A 16223-nucleotide genomic window follows, 5' to 3' on the forward strand; every position below is an offset into this window, starting at 1 on the left:
TAAAGTCTCATTTTGTCTTCTTCGTGTCACATACAAACATACGAGCAACAACAGTGCCTTAGATTCAGGCACCTGTAGTTCACACCCCGGGACCCAGCCGCCTACGAACTCCACGAAACGGCTGTCTTCTTCCCGGTCTTGCGCCAGCCTCTCTTTTACGACGGTTTTACCCACACTCACACACCACCTAACCCGTCAAAACGAGCGACCGCAAAAACTATCTCCAACGTTTTTCAACTACGACAGATGCGAGCGGAGAACCACTTACGACCAACGACTCCATTGACCTCCTCCTGATCTCGATCCGCCCGTTCCGCCCGCTTCCTTCTCCCATCCAACTACAAACAAACGGAGAAGAAAAGAGGAACTGAGCCATCAAACCCAACTCGACCTTCACCATGGGGCCGGCTAGCGTAATTATCCTCTGCATCTTCCTCGCAGTGGTGGCTGCCGCCATCTTCTATGTCCTGATCTCGCGCGCCCAAGCAACACGTCTCGGGGTATGTTATCCGTCGGGTTTCAACATCGCCTGTTCTTTCGAATCTGCAACTGCGAATTCCAATCTCTTGTATGGACGAATCATGATTGGCAACATAACTAACATCATGTTTTTAGCTTCCACCACCACCCCTCACCTCGTACATCCCTTTCTGGCCCGAGCCCTCAAACTCCCTTCCCTATGCCAACAACACCTCTTCTTCTTCCGGCGGTATTAAGGGCTGGTTCGGAAAGTTCAAGAAGAACAACAATCGCACTGCAGCTGGTGCCTACGAGCCTTCCGGTGCTAACGCTAACGCCGCGCGGAGCCGCGGCTTCGGACCCCTCGATCCGGATGAGGCATGGGATGCGCGCGTTGGACAAGAGGCAGATGGCTATGGACCCGCATACTATGAGGAGACAGAAATGCAGCCCTCTCGGCACAACAACCTCGGCGATGATACGAGCTACGGAGGAAGCAGCTACCAGTTGAACCTGGCGATCACCCCCGGCAATAATCAGCCTGGCACTGGCACTGGCACTAGCAACCCGTTCGCAGATCCCGAGGAAGAGAGAGGTAGAAGGAGAAGCCGTTCTCCTGGCCCGGCTGCGAACAAGGGCTTGAGTGCGTCCGCTCCCCAAAACCCATTCGACGATGCTGCCGCGGATCACACCAACGTTAGCATGAGAGGCGTCAGCCCCCGTCCGATCGAGGGCACGGGAGCCTCAAAGCCGAGTGGTCACAACAATGGCGAGCCTGAGACCCCAGTGGAGAGGAGGTCTATCTTCAGAGAGGATGTATGAAGAGATGACCGAACGAATGATTAACACTGTGGGCAGCACAACGAAAGGGATAAGAAAAACAATTCTCGGCTTTTTGATCACCACGAAAAGCACGAGGTATGGTCTACTGGGGGGGTTATAGGCGCGGCTACATGATTCTCGCATGGACGTGTCTTTACGAGGAAGAGGTGTCCGTGTAACTATTAACGGAAATCACTTATGTTTTTACGTAAAGATGCGGCATGGGCAGCATTTGGATTTGGGTGGTTCGTCATTTCTGGGAAAGGCGGCTAGTTGGGAGTTGGGGCACGGCTCTTTTTCTATCAGTGTTCGATTACTGCCGCAAGAGTTACTTGAAAATGAGAAAGGCCATACGAGAAGCAACCCACCAATCGTCAGTATCATTCAATGGAATGGGTTGAGAATGCCCAAGCACGTCAAACATGGAAACCTGTGGCCGGTAAGGGAGGATCTTCATGACGACCGACCAAGTTCTCACACAGACCGAACGGCACACCTAATTTCCAGCACGCCCACTCTTCAAGAATCAAGAGGGAATACATATGATGCATCCTGTATTCGATTGGGACGCTATGATATCCTTTCATTTCGGTCTTCCCTCGTGCGCTATTAGTCTTGCGGCCGTCCAATGTCTCACTCGGGACACCGGATGGTGGGATGAAACCGGAAAGAGAACATGTTTAAGACCCCACTTCCGCCGCATCCCGCCCCACCCTCGCCGAGCTGGCCGAGCCCCTGACGGGACGGACCATCACACCATGACATGGAAGCTTAGCTGCTTCTCCACCTCCCCCGCGCATGCCATCTTGGAGCTTATGTACCCCCGAGTTCTGGGAGCTTATAACCAACAAGGTTCTCCTTCTTATATACCAATTCCATTGACACTTGGTCAACTATAAAAAAAAGCTGTTCATCTGTATATAAGCTCCTTTATACGACGCCGTTGTCATTTAATATTGTCCTTCACTGCAACACTATATTTCGAATATCTAATAACAACGGCAACCACCATCACCATGCCCGACATCAACCTTCAAGAGATCCATGACACTCTCGTGGAGGTCGCCTTCGAGGCCGGCCGCATGATCCTCGCCGCCAACCCCAACAACATTGACAAGGGGTCGAAGATGAACTGTGTGTGCCTTTCCTTATCCTCCGACTTCTTCCCCAGCAGTTACCTACTCATCCTTGGCAAGCAACCTCAACTACCTTGACTAACAACCCTTTTCCCTTACCCAACAGCTGCCGACATTGTCACCGAAACCGACCAAGCCGTAGAGCGTATGGTCTCCACTACCCTCCGCTCCAAATACCCCTCCTTCTCATTCGTCGGCGAAGAGACCTACGTCGCCGGTGAAACCAAGGTCACCTCCGCCCCGACCTTCATCGTCGACCCCATTGACGGTACCACCAACTTCGTCCACGGCTACCCGCACGGCTTCTGCATCTCGCTCGGCTTCGCCCTCGACCGCCGCCCCGCGGTGGGCGTAGTCTATAACCCTGCTCTCGACACGCTTTGGACGGCCATCAAGGGACAGGGCGCCTACTGTCAGCGCAACGCCTCTCTCGAACCAGGAAAGGGACAGGGGCCAAAGCAAAAGTTGCCGCTGAATGGGGGGCAGCCGCTAGGAGATCTTTCTACGGCCCTGGTGGCGGTCGAGTGGGGTAGTCAGCGCGAGGGAAAGAATTTTGACATCAAGACCAGGGTGTTTAGACAGTTGACGGCTGCCAAGGAGAATGGCGGGTGTATGGTGCACAGCTTGCGCAGCTTGGGCAGCGCGGCCTTGAACATTTGCGCGGTGGCGGCCGGTCAGGTCGATACGTACTGGGAGGGCGGGTGTTATGCGTGGGATGTGACGGCGGGCTGGTGTATTCTCGAGGAGGCGGGTGGGATCATGGTTAGTGCAAACCCGGGGGATTGGAACCCGGAGTTGGATTCAAGGCTATATTTGGCCGTTAGGGGGGCGGAGAGCGGACAGAAGGAGATTGTGGAGGAGTTTTGGGGGGTTGTTGGGGATGATAGGATGGAATATAAGCACTAATGGTTGGTGAACATGAAGCGGTCATGGGTACGGGCTTAGGTTATCAGGCATTGGGTCAAGTAATGAGCAGGCATATTGGGTTTGGAAAGATGTCGACTAGATGAGTTAAGGCTATCGTTAGAAGGGCTGGATTGGGGTGCGATATCCAGCACAGGGTCGTTCGCCCGTCAGCAGTGTGAGTGACAGCTGCATCACGATCCTATGGTCAATCAAAGAGAAAAAGTGATTTCGTTCTTAGACGTCGATAGATGTAGCAGGGTACGTTGCAGAAAACTTGACAGTGAGAAAAAAAAGATATTCGCATTTGATCCGACCCAGGCTCGATCTGGGGACCTTCAGTGTGTTAGACTGACGTGATAACCAACTACACCATCGGACCGCTGTTGTGAATGAAGGTTTTGTACGCTTTCATGACTCAAAAAGTTAGACACGCTTGATGCCATATCCTGGAGTATTGCTATTCCTTCCAATGCTGGAAGGAATCGGCACCAACTGGTAGCTGAGCTGGTTGCAGTGGTTTACCTAGTGAGCATTTGCGCCCTATCTGTAACCTCTGTGACCTGAGCCACACTGGTCGCTCACTAGGAAGAAAACCAAACATTTTTATTCCTCAAATGCGCGGTTTCGAGTTTATAACATGGACGTGAAGACGACGAACATCACATCATGCAGTTGACAGAAGTACGACGAGATGCCATTGTTTGGATGAAAAAGGGGCTCAGGGGCAGAGAGAAAGTGGAGACCCATGTACCTCGAAGCGGGCTACGGCAAGGCACAACAGCCATGTGCGCACATCGGGCCATCCCCCGGTCATACTGCGAGGCATCATCCACCGACAACAAGAGACGGAGCTTGGACGTTGCAACTGCCCTGGGATCCGCCTGACAACTTCCCACTGTAATCACACCGCGCTACGGGGCTGTACACTGGCAATAACCGACCCAACCTGACTTCCTCGAGATAACCTCAAACCCAATCGAACTTCATTCCCATTATCTAACATTGACCCGAGTATCAATCTCCACTTATTTCCGTGACCGCCTCGCTTAATCGAATCGACAATTGTTCTCATCATCTCGAAGACGGTCAATCAGCGCTCCCGTCGACGACCGCATTACCACCCGACAGGAACCGAGAGCCGTTGCCCCCGGATCTAGGTTGCCATTGCGATTCACGGCCCTTCAGCTCTATAGGTAGCTGGTAGCCAACTATCCAACCCACTTACACGCATATAATTACTACGAAGCCAACCGCGACAATGCCGCCAAAAATCGAAGCGCAGGAAATCGAGACGTACTGGAACATCTTCTCGGCGCGAACAAATGGCGGCAAGTTCCTGACGGGCGAGCAGGCGGCGCCGGTGCTGAAGAACAGTGGCCTGCGCGATGACCAGCTGGAGCGCGTTTGGGATCTGGCCGATGTGGACAATGACGGAAATCTCGATTTCGAGGAATTTTGTGTTGCGATGAGGGTCATTTTTGACCTTTTGAACGGGGTTCGTCTACCTCCTTCCGTCCTGAAGCTGCGAGCGAGCGAGCAAGCAAGCATGGGAGCAGTAATAGCAGCAGTACTATCAGAGAACTAACAGGGGGAGACGGCAACAGGAATACGCTGATGTCCCGACAACTCTCCCAGACTGGCTTGTCCCAGAATCCAAAGCCCACCTTGTGCAAGCGAACCGCGCGCTAACCGGCAAGGCGCCGAAATTCGAGCAAGTCGAAGATGAAGACGATACCCCCGGCTTGAAGGATGGTTTTGACTGGTACATGAGCCCGGCGGATAAGTCCAAGTACGAGCAGATCTATCAAGAGAATCGAGATATGCGCGGCGAGGTTTCCTGTATGTTTACATTTCCTTCCCTTCCCTTCCCTTCCCTTCCGGTCCTTAATCTCATGCTAATCTACCTACCTACCCGCAGTCGCCGCCCTCCAAGACCTTTACGACTCCCTCTCCGTTCCCGACACCGACATCCGCTCGGCCTGGAACCTGGTCAACCCGTCGGCCTCTTCGACCATCAACAAAGATGCCTGCCTTGCCTTCCTGCACATCCTCAACTACCGCCACGAAGGGTTCCGCATCCCGCGCACCGTTCCCGCCTCTCTGCGGGCCTCGTTCGAGCGCAACAAGATCACATATAATGTCAACGACCCGTCGCAGTCGCGCTGGGCCCAAAAGGCCGACGACGAGACCTCTACCGGCCGCAAGGCTAAGTTCGGCGATCAGTACCTGACGCGCCTAGGCCGTTCCTCGTTCAAGACGGCCGGCACCGACTTCTCGTCCGAGCAGACGGACGATCAGTGGGAGGAAGTCAGGCTGAAGAAGCAGCTGGCGGAGCTGGACGAGAAGATGGCCAAGGTTGAGGAGGCGGCGAACCGTCGTAGGGGCGGGAAAAGGGATACAAAGCCGGCGCTGGTCAAGAGGGAGCTGGAACAGCTGTTGGATTATAAGCGCAAGGAGTTGAGGGATTTGGAGGAGGGTAAGGGGAAGGCGGCGGCTGGTGGGAGCCTGAAGAGCGTGGCGGATGATTTGGCGACGGTTAAGGAGCAGGTGGAAGGGCTGGAGGCGCATTTGAGGAGCAGGCAGGAGGTGTTGGAGCAGTTGAAGAGGGAGATTGAGGAGGAGAAGGTTGGGAGGTAAGCTGCTGAGGGTTGGCACAGGGAGATGGGTTGAATGGATATGAGAGAGCGGGCTGTGATATTTTGTTGGGTTCCTCGAGGCGAAGACCATGGGCAGTTTGCCGGGACAGGAATGATTGGGTTTATCGGTTACGTTTCATCTTTCTAAGACAGCATAATCTCTTAATGATATTCAGCAGAGTAACAACAAGCTGCCTGATGGCGCATATCTTGACAGTGGAAATACCCCATGTGTTATGGTATATTACAATGGAAGATATCATGCTGACTGTGCTTTTCAGTGTAAGTTAAGCATCGCAATCCACGCGCCTTTGCGCTCAGGACTTGTCTAAGCAAAAACATCGTGGCTCTGCTTGTTGCCGCTAGAAGCTGTCGGGGAATGTAAAAGAAGTAGAATAGTTCGACCGTATAGATGTCTTTTCGATTTTATCAGCATCAAGAGGCATCGGAAATCCTAATTTATGTCATTCCCAGTCTTATTTCTCTGGTACCTCAATACATATCCTGCCAAATATGCAGGCACAAGTAATATGTTGCTTCGGAGTTGCTGTGGTTGGAACATCTCAAAAGGTACGAATGAATTACATTTTTCACATGGACCACCTGGATCAAGTAATTCCTGGTTTGAGCAGCTGAGTTCACGATAAATAAGCGTAAACTGAAGTGAGGCTGTCAGGTTGAAAATGAGTTGAAGAGGGTGTCGTGGATGCTATCATAGGATCGATGAGTACCTTAGTGGGGCAATGACGCTCATGGTCACATGGAAAAGCTTCCAGGGGAAAAAGACCCCTCTCCACCATTCGCTGTTGGACATTCCACAGCGAGTGTTTACCTAACTCCGCACTTTGGAGCCTGGAAGGTACCTACCCCGCCAATCCGGTTCCAGAGTTGCAATTCATCCCATCCTTGGATCCTCAACAAGTCGTGCTGTAGTGTAGTCTAGGTACAAGGTCAAGGTACTTCGCATACTTAAAAGAACTGCCCTGCCTCAACCCTCAACCTCTTGGATTCTTGTCTCCTTTGCCTCCACATCTCCATCTTCAAGTTCCATATAGACCCATCGTACGTACGCGACGCGCAACTTGTATCTGTAACTGCGTTCGAGTCTTTAGCTAACCCATAGATACCTCTACCACAGAAAACCAACTCACCCACCCCCAACAATCAAAATGTCTGCCGCTTTCGAGAAGGCCGTTGCCGATTCCAAGAAGCTTACTTCCAAGCCTTCCAACGAGGATCTCCTCGAGATCTATGGTGCGTCGCGTTACGTCCCACCCCACTCCCATATGTATCCTCTTTGCGCTCGCGGCGAACCACGAAGCAGCCGAGGGCTATATCACCTACTAGTCTCGCGCGCGCAATCGAACAGAGCTGGAGCTCCAACAAGACCCCATGACTACGAGCAAGGCAGCACTTAGCTAACATTCTCTTCCAACCGTTCACAGCTCTCTACAAGGTCGCCACCGGCGCCGACTTCTCCAAGGCTGACAAGCCCGGCATGTTCGACCTGAAGGTTCGTTCCGTTCTGTCTTTCCGCTGTTTATGCCCATTCTATCCCACCTCTATTCATCAGGCGTGCGCGCGTGCTCTGGTAGCTGTTGGTCAAGTCACGAAACCTCCATTCATCCATGCCCCCCATAGCTGTCCCCTTCCTCCGCCCAGACACAGTAGCTAACATATTACCTCTTTTTCTTTACAATCAACAGGGCAAGGCCAAGTACAACGCCTGGCAAAAGGTTGTCGACGATGGCCTCTCGGCCGAGGAGGCCCAGACCAAGTACGTCGCCAAGGTCGAGGAGATGAAGACCCAGTACGGCTACGACGAGAACAAGGCCCCCGAGGCTGTTGGCTCCAACTAAGGAGTTTAGATACCCCGTTGAGCTTATAATATAATGCCCTTTACAAAGACCGAAGAGTGTCCGAGGCCATGTTTGCACGCGGTCTGTGTGGAGTCTAATCGGTGATGGAAAGTGGTGAAGGCTCTTGTGGTATGATGGAAGCCGTAGTTGCACAATCACAAGAGATGGATGTCGTGTCGATCTTTGTCTGGACGAAAACACTCAGGAAGATGCTGCTGAGGTCTTGTTAACAGTGGAAACATCAAGTATCGAGGTACACAGTTCAAGCTACCTATGTCTTGTGTATATGTCCAGATCTGCAAACGAGAAATATCTCCGTTTCCTGCGGGTTCAGTTACACTACATTAGAAACGTCTGTAGGATCCCGTCTGTACAAGACAAGGCATGACATGGCGGCTTGAGTCGCGTGTGGAATACACATCCCTACGAGAGGAAAGCGGAAGGGGTATCAATTAACACCCAACAGGAAGGTTGTGCCGTCCTATACTGACCACGTACTTGTAGGCTCATCAAGAAGTTCATTTCAGGGGCAGATTAACCACCCACATCAATGGACTGATCAGCTGCGTACCATTTCCGCAACTCATTCATGCCGCCAAACCTGCCCCATCCAGTCTGGTTCCAAGTGGTTCGCCGTGGCAACCCAAGGCACCTCTTGCAGCCCGTACCTCTGCAACGGGAGGTTATATGGCATCCGCAATCCTACCACCACCGTCGAAGACTTTTCCTCCTTCTCATCATCTCCCTTACCATCCTCCTCGCCGTTCCCGCTAGTTGACGCAGAACCCTGCTTCTCCCCCAACAAAGACGTTCTATCTTTCTCACTGCCATGACTCGCAGGGGTATCTGTGAGAAAAGTAGGTACCATGACCGCCTTCTGTCCCGTTTTGCTGCCACTACTAGTACCATCACTATCCGCAAACAACTCCGGCCACACCAACACGCCAATCTCGTAAGAACAAATACGCACCTGCGGCTCTCCCGCATTGTTCTTGCTCTGCGCGTCGCCCCAGGCTTGTTTAGAGAGGTTTGCTGATGTAAGGAGGGCCCAATCAATAGAGTTTTTGGTGTTGTGGTTAGCGAAGCGGATGAAGGTTTTGATGTGGGGGGCGGCGCGGTTGCGGCCTGCTTCGCGGATGGGAGTTGTAGTAGTCGTACCAACTCCATCGGCCGAGTCGTTCGCCCAGTGACAGAATATGGGTCTCAGGTACTGGAGCTGCTTGGCTTGTTGGGCTGACTGGATCTTGGTATGGATGGAACCACCGGACGCGTAACCGTCGAGTGACTTCCTGATCTCGTCCGGCGTGGGGAAGATGATCTTGAAGTCTGGCTTGGACTTGGACGACAACAGGGTTTTGGGGCCTTGGGAACCGCTGAGCGCTTCAAAAAGGGTGTTTTTGAGCCAGTTGTCTGTTGGACCCAGAGTGGCGATGGAAGATATCTGGATTACAACCTCGGGCTTTTCACTGTCATCAACATCACCACCACCTTGAACTCGATCCCCCGCCTGGCGAACGGGAACCGATTTGAGAGTCTCCTTCATCGCGGCCCAGCCCCAACGGGTGGGAAAATCGTCAACGAGGGAGTGTCGTCCTGGGACGCTGGCGATCAGTGAGCCGCGGATTGATGAGAAGTCATACTTGGCGAGTTGGTCAATGAGAGGGTTACAGGCAGCCCGATATGAGCGTAGATAGTTCAGAAAGTCTATCTTGAACTTCTCACCGGAGCCAGCCGGTAGTGAGGATCGAGGAGAGGAATTATTCTGCTGGGCGTCTGGCTTCAGAAGGGGAAGTCGAGGAGATATCCAGGCGGCTTGTGTCATATTACTCCAGTCTCTCGGAATCAGATTTGCCGTGTGGATGATAATCTCCGCCGTATCATCGGCTCGCAGGAGCACCATCATTTTGCTGTGATGGGTTCCAAACGGCTCGGGGAGATAGGCATGGTGTGTGGTGATGTTGGGATAGCGAGCGGCGTCAGACTAGTCAGTCGGTCAGGACTGAACGCACAACGGGATGGTGAGTAGTTGTTTTGGCATACCTGTATCTGTAACCTATTGGTATTTTCCTTCTTCCAAAAGCCGTGGATGACGTGAACCTTGATCAGATGGCGGACATCACTATCAAACGCACTCATGAGGAAGTCAATGTCGTGAAGGTAGTTGAATTCCCAACACTCTTTGATCAGGGGGTCACCAAGAAGGCCCTTGAGTGATACGGTATCCTTGTTGGAATTTTGTCCCAAGGAGCGAATCGTGGTAAGATGAAAGGGCGACGCGACGACCCTACGATATGAACATGGCTGCTTTTTTGCCTGCTCTTCTGCGGGAAAGGATTCTTCTTCTCCTTCCTCTGGGCTTGTGCGGCGTTTCTTGAGCGGAGGGCTGACAGCACGACTGAGAGATCGTGGTGTTGTCCTGCTAATTCCACCATTCCGGACATCACCGGCTTTACCCAGCTCAGCATCCTGAACTGTCCTTTTTGACGAACGGTTGTTCTCCATGGTGACGGGCAGAGTCGTAGCCAGTTCACGAACAGTCGAGTTAGGTCGCCAACAGTGCACGCTTGGAACTTGACGGATGGGAGGTAAGTGGGTGTATCTCAGCAGATTTGTGCGATATGTGAACATGAATGAGTGGATGTTGTAACCATAGACTTTTTGGGGTCCTTCATCTTTGCTCTTTTCGAGACCGAGTCTTTGACGTGTTGGGGTCGTTCTCCGTCCCTTCCCTTCAGGTTATCCAGCTGCCCAGGCGCTGTCTGCTAAGGGTGGCACCTTCTCTCAGAGTGATAGGCCAAGTGGAAGTTTTCAAAGCATATTGAGGCACTGAGAAATCCAAATTATTAAACCAGGGAGGGAATTTCAGGTAGTATCGACATTTCCGTTAAAACCAAACTCTTTGCCAAATGAATCAATGGGTTTCAATGTTGTTGTCGTTGGATGTTAATTGGGGAAGAAAGTGTTTCTTTCAGCCTCCTTGTGGCTTGGCTCCCCTCCCCTCCACAATGCTGGATCCACTTATAAGTCTTGGCTGAAATCGTTCTAGCCCCCTGGGGCGGGCCCTGAGAGGCCAGGGGCCAGCACGGCCGGCCGCCATTGCCCGCCTTCGATCGCCTCCTGAATCCCTTTGGTCCCCTGGTCCCCCGTCGCCTGAAGCAAGTAGCGGGTTGAGGTGGAATTGTTGTCCCATGCCGCCAGCAGACAAACACCGCCTGCGCTTCTACGACTATTCTCAAAGGCGGTTTCGTCTCTCATCTTTTGGTTGTTGACTGTGAACACGACGACCCACGACCAGTGCACCATAATTCCCACCATCGACGACCACCCCGTCGCGATCGAGCCGGACAGCACGAGTTGGGTTCGATTTAGGTTCTAAAGGTGTTTCTTCCACCCAGGCGGTGCTGGCTCGCTCTTCGATGCAGTGTGCGACAATCAGGCCCCGACATTGTTAAACATCACAACTTATCGCTTTCCCACACCTGGCCACGACCATGAGGTGGCTTCCCCTATTCCTGGGCGCGGCCCGTCTGGCCGTTGCCGCATCAACGACGACAGAAACAGAAACAGAGGACGAAGTGAAAGAGTACACCAAGTTCAACGATGTACCGGTACCACCACTCATCGAACTCACCCCCGACAACTGGGAGAAGGAATCCAAAGCCAGCAAATGGCTGATGGTTAAGCACTACAGGTATTTGATCATTATTAAGACTCTGGTAAGCATGCGACCGTATTAGCTGACACCACGCACCTGCACAGCCCTTACTGCCCTCACTGCATTGACTTTGCTCCTACATACCAAACATTATACGAGTTCTACTACACATCGAAGCCCGTCGGGGACGAGAACGCGAACTTTACCACCTTCTACGACTTCCGCTTTGGCACCATCAACTGCGTAGCGTACTACGATCTCTGCAGCGCACACAAGGCATCTTCCTACCCAACTACCACCCTCTACAAGAATGGCGAACAGGTCGCGGCTCTTAAGGGCGTCAAGTCCATGCCTGTTCTGAGCGAGATAGTTGAGAAGGCCTTGGAAGCGACCAAGCCCGGATCGAGACCCGCGAAGCTCGAGCTTCCTAAGCCTGGCGAAATAGTTGCTCCCGGCTACGTTCCCAAGGTCGCCGCCACCAAGGATACCAAGGAAACATCCAATGTTGATTCAGCCAAGGATGTGCCCAAGGTCGATCTTGTCAAGGACTCTGCCACGGTCGAACAACCTGTTAAAGATACCTTCATCACCGGAAATGACGAGTACTTGATGCCCACTCCCAAGACCGAGGATAAGGCCGCGGAAAAGGTCGTGGATAAGGTTGTGGATAAGGCCGCGGACAAAGCCACGGAAACCGAGGCGACGGAAACAAAGGCCATAGAATCTAAGGCCGCCTCCAAGGCCGACCCTTCTGTTGAGGCCACGGCCAAGATCGAGAAGGTTAAGGGCAAGGAGGAGGAGGAGGAGAAGAAGAAGTCTACGTCCCCTGCTTACTACGAGGCCCCTGCTGTCGCTGCCGCTGCCGCCGCGTCTATCAAGGGCAACAAGCCCAAGACTACTCCCAACCCCAATGGCATCTCCCAGCCCCTGACTGCCGAGAGCTTCCAGAGCCAGGTCACCATGACCCAGGAGCCTTGGTTCATCAAGTTTTATGCCCCTTGGTGCCATCACTGCCAAGCCATGGCCGCCAACTGGGCTCAGGTTGCTCGCGAGATGAAGGGCCGCCTCAACATCGGCGAGGTCAACTGCGAGCAGGAGGCCCGTCTCTGCAAGGACGTCCGTGTCACCGGCTACCCCACCATCCAGTTCTTCCGGGGAGGCGAGCGTGTCGAGTACACTGGCCTCCGTGGTCTCGGTGACTTCCTCGCGTATGCCGAGAAGGCCATTGACATCTCTAAAGGTGTACAGGACGTCGACGCCGCTTCTTTCAAGGCTCTTGAGGAGAAGGAGGAGGTCATCTTTGTTTACTTTTACGATCATGCCACCACCACCGAGGACTTTCTCGCCCTTGAGCGTCTTCCTCTCAGCCTTATCGGCCGTGCCAAGCTCGTCAAGACCCGCGACCCCGAACTGTACGATCGCTTCAAGATCACCACCTGGCCTCGCCTGCTCGTCTCTCGCGAAGGCCGTCCCACGTACTATCAGCCCCTTACGCCCAATGAGATGCGCGGCACTCGCCAGGTTCTTAACTGGATGAAGTCCGTTTGGCTACCCATTGTTCCCGAGATGACCGCCTCCAACGCCCGCGAGATCATGGACGGCAAGATTGTTGTGCTCGGACTCCTTAACAGAGACGACGAAGAGTCCTTCAACGGTGCCATCCGCGAGATGAAGTCGGCCGCTAGCGAGTGGATGGACAAGCAGATTCAGCTCTTCCAGCTGGAAAGGCAGGAGCTTCGTAACGCCAAACAGCTGCGCATCGAGGAGGCCGAGGACCGCAACGACCAGCGTGCTTTGCGCAACGCCAAGAACATCCGCATCAACATGGACAGGGCAGACAGGAAGGAGATCACCTTTGCTTGGGTTGATGGCGTTTTCTGGCAGAGATGGATCAGGACCACCTACGGTATTGATGTCAAGGACACTGGTGACCGGATCATCATCAACGACGAGGATGTAAGTGTTCAATCTCTCACTTCACAGCGTTTAGGCACTTGTTGAACGCTTGCTAACCTACTTTCCCAACCAGAACCGTCGCTACTGGGATCAAACCACCACCGGCAACCCCATCGTCCCCAGCCGCACGTCCATCCTCGAGACCATCACCAAGATCTCCCAGAATCCCCTTAACATCAAGCCCAAGCTCACCATCTCCGCCTTCGAGAAGCTTTTCTTCGACATTCGTATGACCTTCTCGGAGCATCCTTACCTTTCCATGGGCTGCATTCTCGGCATCGCCTTCGGTTGCCTCTCGTGGTTCCGCAACAGCGCTCGCGCTCAGAGGAGGGCCGGTCACGGTACACACTTCAAGCTGGAGGAGGGCGGCATTGGTGCTCCCAGCGAGAAGGGCAGCACCGGCGGCTTCATTCAAAGCGTATTTGGCGGCAGCGGTGGAAGCAGCAATGGACCCAAGGCTGATTGAAATACAGTCCTGGGCTAAGGGCTGTTGTGTTGGTTTATACTTTGTCAGGAAAATGATCTGGATTTTACATATGCGCACGGGGTGGGTGGGGTTTTTGAGCACTGCAAGTTGTAGTTAATGACTGATGGTTGTGTGTGAAGAAAGGGTAGGAGGTTCCAAATGAGGATGCAGCGAGGGATTTGTGTATATTTGCGATGGGAGGGAGGATAGAATGAATATTCTGCGGACAGAGCATCACCGGACGGGAGGCTTTTGGCTTATTAAAGGAAAACCCGAACTGACAGCCTTCTTGACTGGGTATTGGTCTTGATATCACTACACTCATCTTGTTGTTTTCTTTATATCTTCCTCCTTGGCCACGCCCTTTTTTTATATATCCCCTTACACCATGTTAGCTTTGAGGTTCTCCTCATCATTATCCCTGGAACCGCACTTGGCGTAAAATAGAGTTGACTTGTAGGATATTTAGGGAATTTGCTCAGAACATGAGAAGTGAAGAGACGTTGTTTGGCCCTTGGACCGCTGTTTCGAGAGGTTGACCGTTCGTTGACTGAGAGATGGCCGCGACAAATGGCCGCATATGTAATCCTGCTAAATATTTCGGTTGGGACCATGAGGACAACGACGTGAGTACTGGTAGCAACCTATGGGTATACAACTACTGTCCCTATCTTATTCTGTCAAAATGTACAGGGAGATTGAAACCGGCATTTTCTTCTCCTAACCACAACGCTTGCGTCTGCCTTTTCACAACACCAATCAACCATCATTTAACAAGCAGCCCAGACAAGTATAGCATACATTGTTAGAAGAAAAAAGAAAAAAAAGAGAAAAAAAAAAGAGAAGGGAAAGGAAGTTGCCTTCCGATGGCATGAAAAGCGCGGGCTTCATCTTTTTCTTAGTCTAGAACAGCCAATACCAAAGTCCAAACCAAACCGAAGCCCAAATCCGAACCGAAACCAAAACCAAAACCCATACTTGTAAGCAGAACCGAACAAAGTCAGGAAGGAAAGAGAAAACAAGAACGTCCAAAATATGAATAAGAAGGCAACTGCATGAATGAAAAAAAACAAAAAGACTGGAAAGTACCGAGTGAGAGAAGAGTAACGAAGGTGAGCCAAAGTGTTTCCAGCAGTCCACGGAACTCCACCATCAAGTTAGTCTCTCATTACTCTTTCAAGACTCCTAGGACGAGTTAGAAGAAGAACCAGATGGCGGCTGCGAAAATGCGAGAAGATCCTTGTAGAAAAACGTTTCGCTCTTCTTGAGGCTGCCCTGAGGAACGACGGCTTTGCTGAACTGGGGCACTTGGCCGAACTCGATGTAGCCAAACTTTTTGAAGGCGGCTTCGGCGGGGGAGTTTGTTTCGGTGTTAACACGCTTTTTTTTATGTCGTCTTCCTGTCAGCTTTTCTTTTTGTTTCCTTCTTTCCAATGTCTCAAAAGCTGAGGGGAAGAGTTTTAAAAAAAACCCAAACCAAAAAAGACTCACCAATAAAGTCCTCCCCCTCCTGGCAGCCTCATATTCCAACGCATCCACCAACGCCTTGGCGCCCCCCTGCCTCCGGTATTTCTGATTCACCAACAAGGTATCGATCTTGCCCCTGAACGAACCCGTCTCCGTGTCGCTTAGCTTGAGCATTGCCAGTCCTCGTAGGTCGTTGCCCACCGGCTTGCTGCCGGGAGGAGTCTCGGGGAGGAGCAATACGATGACGCGCGTGCCCTGGTTGGACTCGGCGATTCGCTCCCTCCACCATCCCAGAAGCTTGCCGTTTTCGAGGGGAGGCAAGAAGGGCCCGATCATCCGGTCCATGGTCATGCACGAGGCGTGCAGGGCGGCGATCCATGGGACGAGGTGGCCGTGTTGGTCGGGGGAGAAGACGTAGGTCATTGAGGGAGAGATGGGGAGCGTTGGGAGGTCCATTTTGAGTGTGGGTTGACTCAAATTGAGATTGAGAGTGAAGATATGTTGAGGTTACGCTTGGCTGAGGATGGTGGTATTTTGGTAACGATACGTTATGGTAGCGATTCAGAGATGTAGCAGCTCTTTGTCGAGATCATGTCCTTGAGTTGAGGCAAAATTCACAAGGACCAAGTTGGCCGTCCGTCTGGTTCTGTCTGACTCGAGAGGGGGATGTCACGGGCTAGAAGGACTGTACTTGAGCCGGTCAGCTTTCTGGTGTAAAAAGTGCAATAGCCGAACTGGGAAGGAGAAGGAAAATGTCTCAACGGAAAAAAGTGGGAGGGTGGAAAAAAAGTGGTGTGAGTATGTGGGTGACGATCGGGGGTTAAACGGGGATTCAAGTGAATTTATGAGTGATATACCACT

At 52.5% G+C, this 16223-nt stretch overlaps 7 protein-coding genes across 7 annotated transcripts; 5 read left to right on the plus strand and 2 right to left on the minus strand.

The window, feature by feature from the left end:
• Positions 1–398: 398 nt before the first annotated feature.
• NEUTE1DRAFT_79075 (uncharacterized protein) lies at positions 399–1674 on the plus strand (the record flags this gene model as incomplete). Its single annotated transcript, XM_009851163.1, has 2 exons — positions 399–500; positions 616–1674. 2 exons carry the CDS (start codon positions 399–401, stop codon positions 1279–1281), a joined length of 768 nt encoding a protein of 255 aa, XP_009849465.1.
• Positions 1675–2297: 623 nt separating this feature from the next.
• On the plus strand, positions 2298–3590 carry NEUTE1DRAFT_79077 (uncharacterized protein; the record flags this gene model as incomplete). Its single annotated transcript, XM_009851164.1, has 2 exons — positions 2298–2415; positions 2524–3590. 2 exons carry the CDS (start codon positions 2298–2300, stop codon positions 3321–3323), a joined length of 918 nt encoding a protein of 305 aa, XP_009849466.1.
• A 739-nt stretch (positions 3591–4329) lies between these two features.
• On the plus strand, positions 4330–6172 carry NEUTE1DRAFT_60401 (uncharacterized protein; the record flags this gene model as incomplete). The annotated part of the gene is made up of 3 exons (XM_009851165.1): positions 4330–4818; positions 4928–5162; positions 5242–6172. 3 exons carry the CDS (start codon positions 4582–4584, stop codon positions 5958–5960), a joined length of 1191 nt encoding a protein of 396 aa, XP_009849467.1.
• Positions 6173–6904: 732 nt separating this feature from the next.
• On the plus strand, positions 6905–8225 carry NEUTE1DRAFT_116440 (uncharacterized protein; the record flags this gene model as incomplete). The annotated part of the gene is made up of 4 exons (XM_009851166.1): positions 6905–7021; positions 7098–7213; positions 7405–7472; positions 7666–8225. 3 exons carry the CDS (start codon positions 7129–7131, stop codon positions 7816–7818), a joined length of 306 nt encoding a protein of 101 aa, XP_009849468.1.
• Positions 8226–8401: 176 nt separating this feature from the next.
• On the minus strand, positions 8402–10320 carry NEUTE1DRAFT_145272 (uncharacterized protein; the record flags this gene model as incomplete). The annotated part of the gene is made up of 2 exons (XM_009851167.1): positions 8402–9799; positions 9859–10320. 2 exons carry the CDS (start codon positions 10318–10320, stop codon positions 8402–8404), a joined length of 1860 nt encoding a protein of 619 aa, XP_009849469.1.
• Positions 10321–11109: 789 nt separating this feature from the next.
• On the plus strand, positions 11110–14372 carry NEUTE1DRAFT_121067 (uncharacterized protein; the record flags this gene model as incomplete). The annotated part of the gene is made up of 3 exons (XM_009851168.1): positions 11110–11509; positions 11578–13429; positions 13503–14372. The coding sequence occupies 3 exons, from the start codon at positions 11310–11312 to the stop codon at positions 13893–13895; spliced, it is 2445 nt and encodes an 814-aa protein (XP_009849470.1).
• Positions 14373–15080: 708 nt separating this feature from the next.
• Positions 15081–15818, minus strand: NEUTE1DRAFT_38877 (uncharacterized protein; the record flags this gene model as incomplete). The annotated part of the gene is made up of 2 exons (XM_009850470.1): positions 15081–15275; positions 15387–15818. The coding sequence occupies 2 exons, from the start codon at positions 15816–15818 to the stop codon at positions 15081–15083; spliced, it is 627 nt and encodes a 208-aa protein (XP_009848772.1).
• Between the last annotated feature and the right edge of the window lie 405 nt (positions 15819–16223).

The sequence above is a fragment of the Neurospora tetrasperma genome, assembly GCF_000213175.1.
Source record: "Neurospora tetrasperma FGSC 2508 unplaced genomic scaffold NEUTE1scaffold_2, whole genome shotgun sequence".
Taxonomy (NCBI): domain Eukaryota; kingdom Fungi; phylum Ascomycota; class Sordariomycetes; order Sordariales; family Sordariaceae; genus Neurospora; species Neurospora tetrasperma.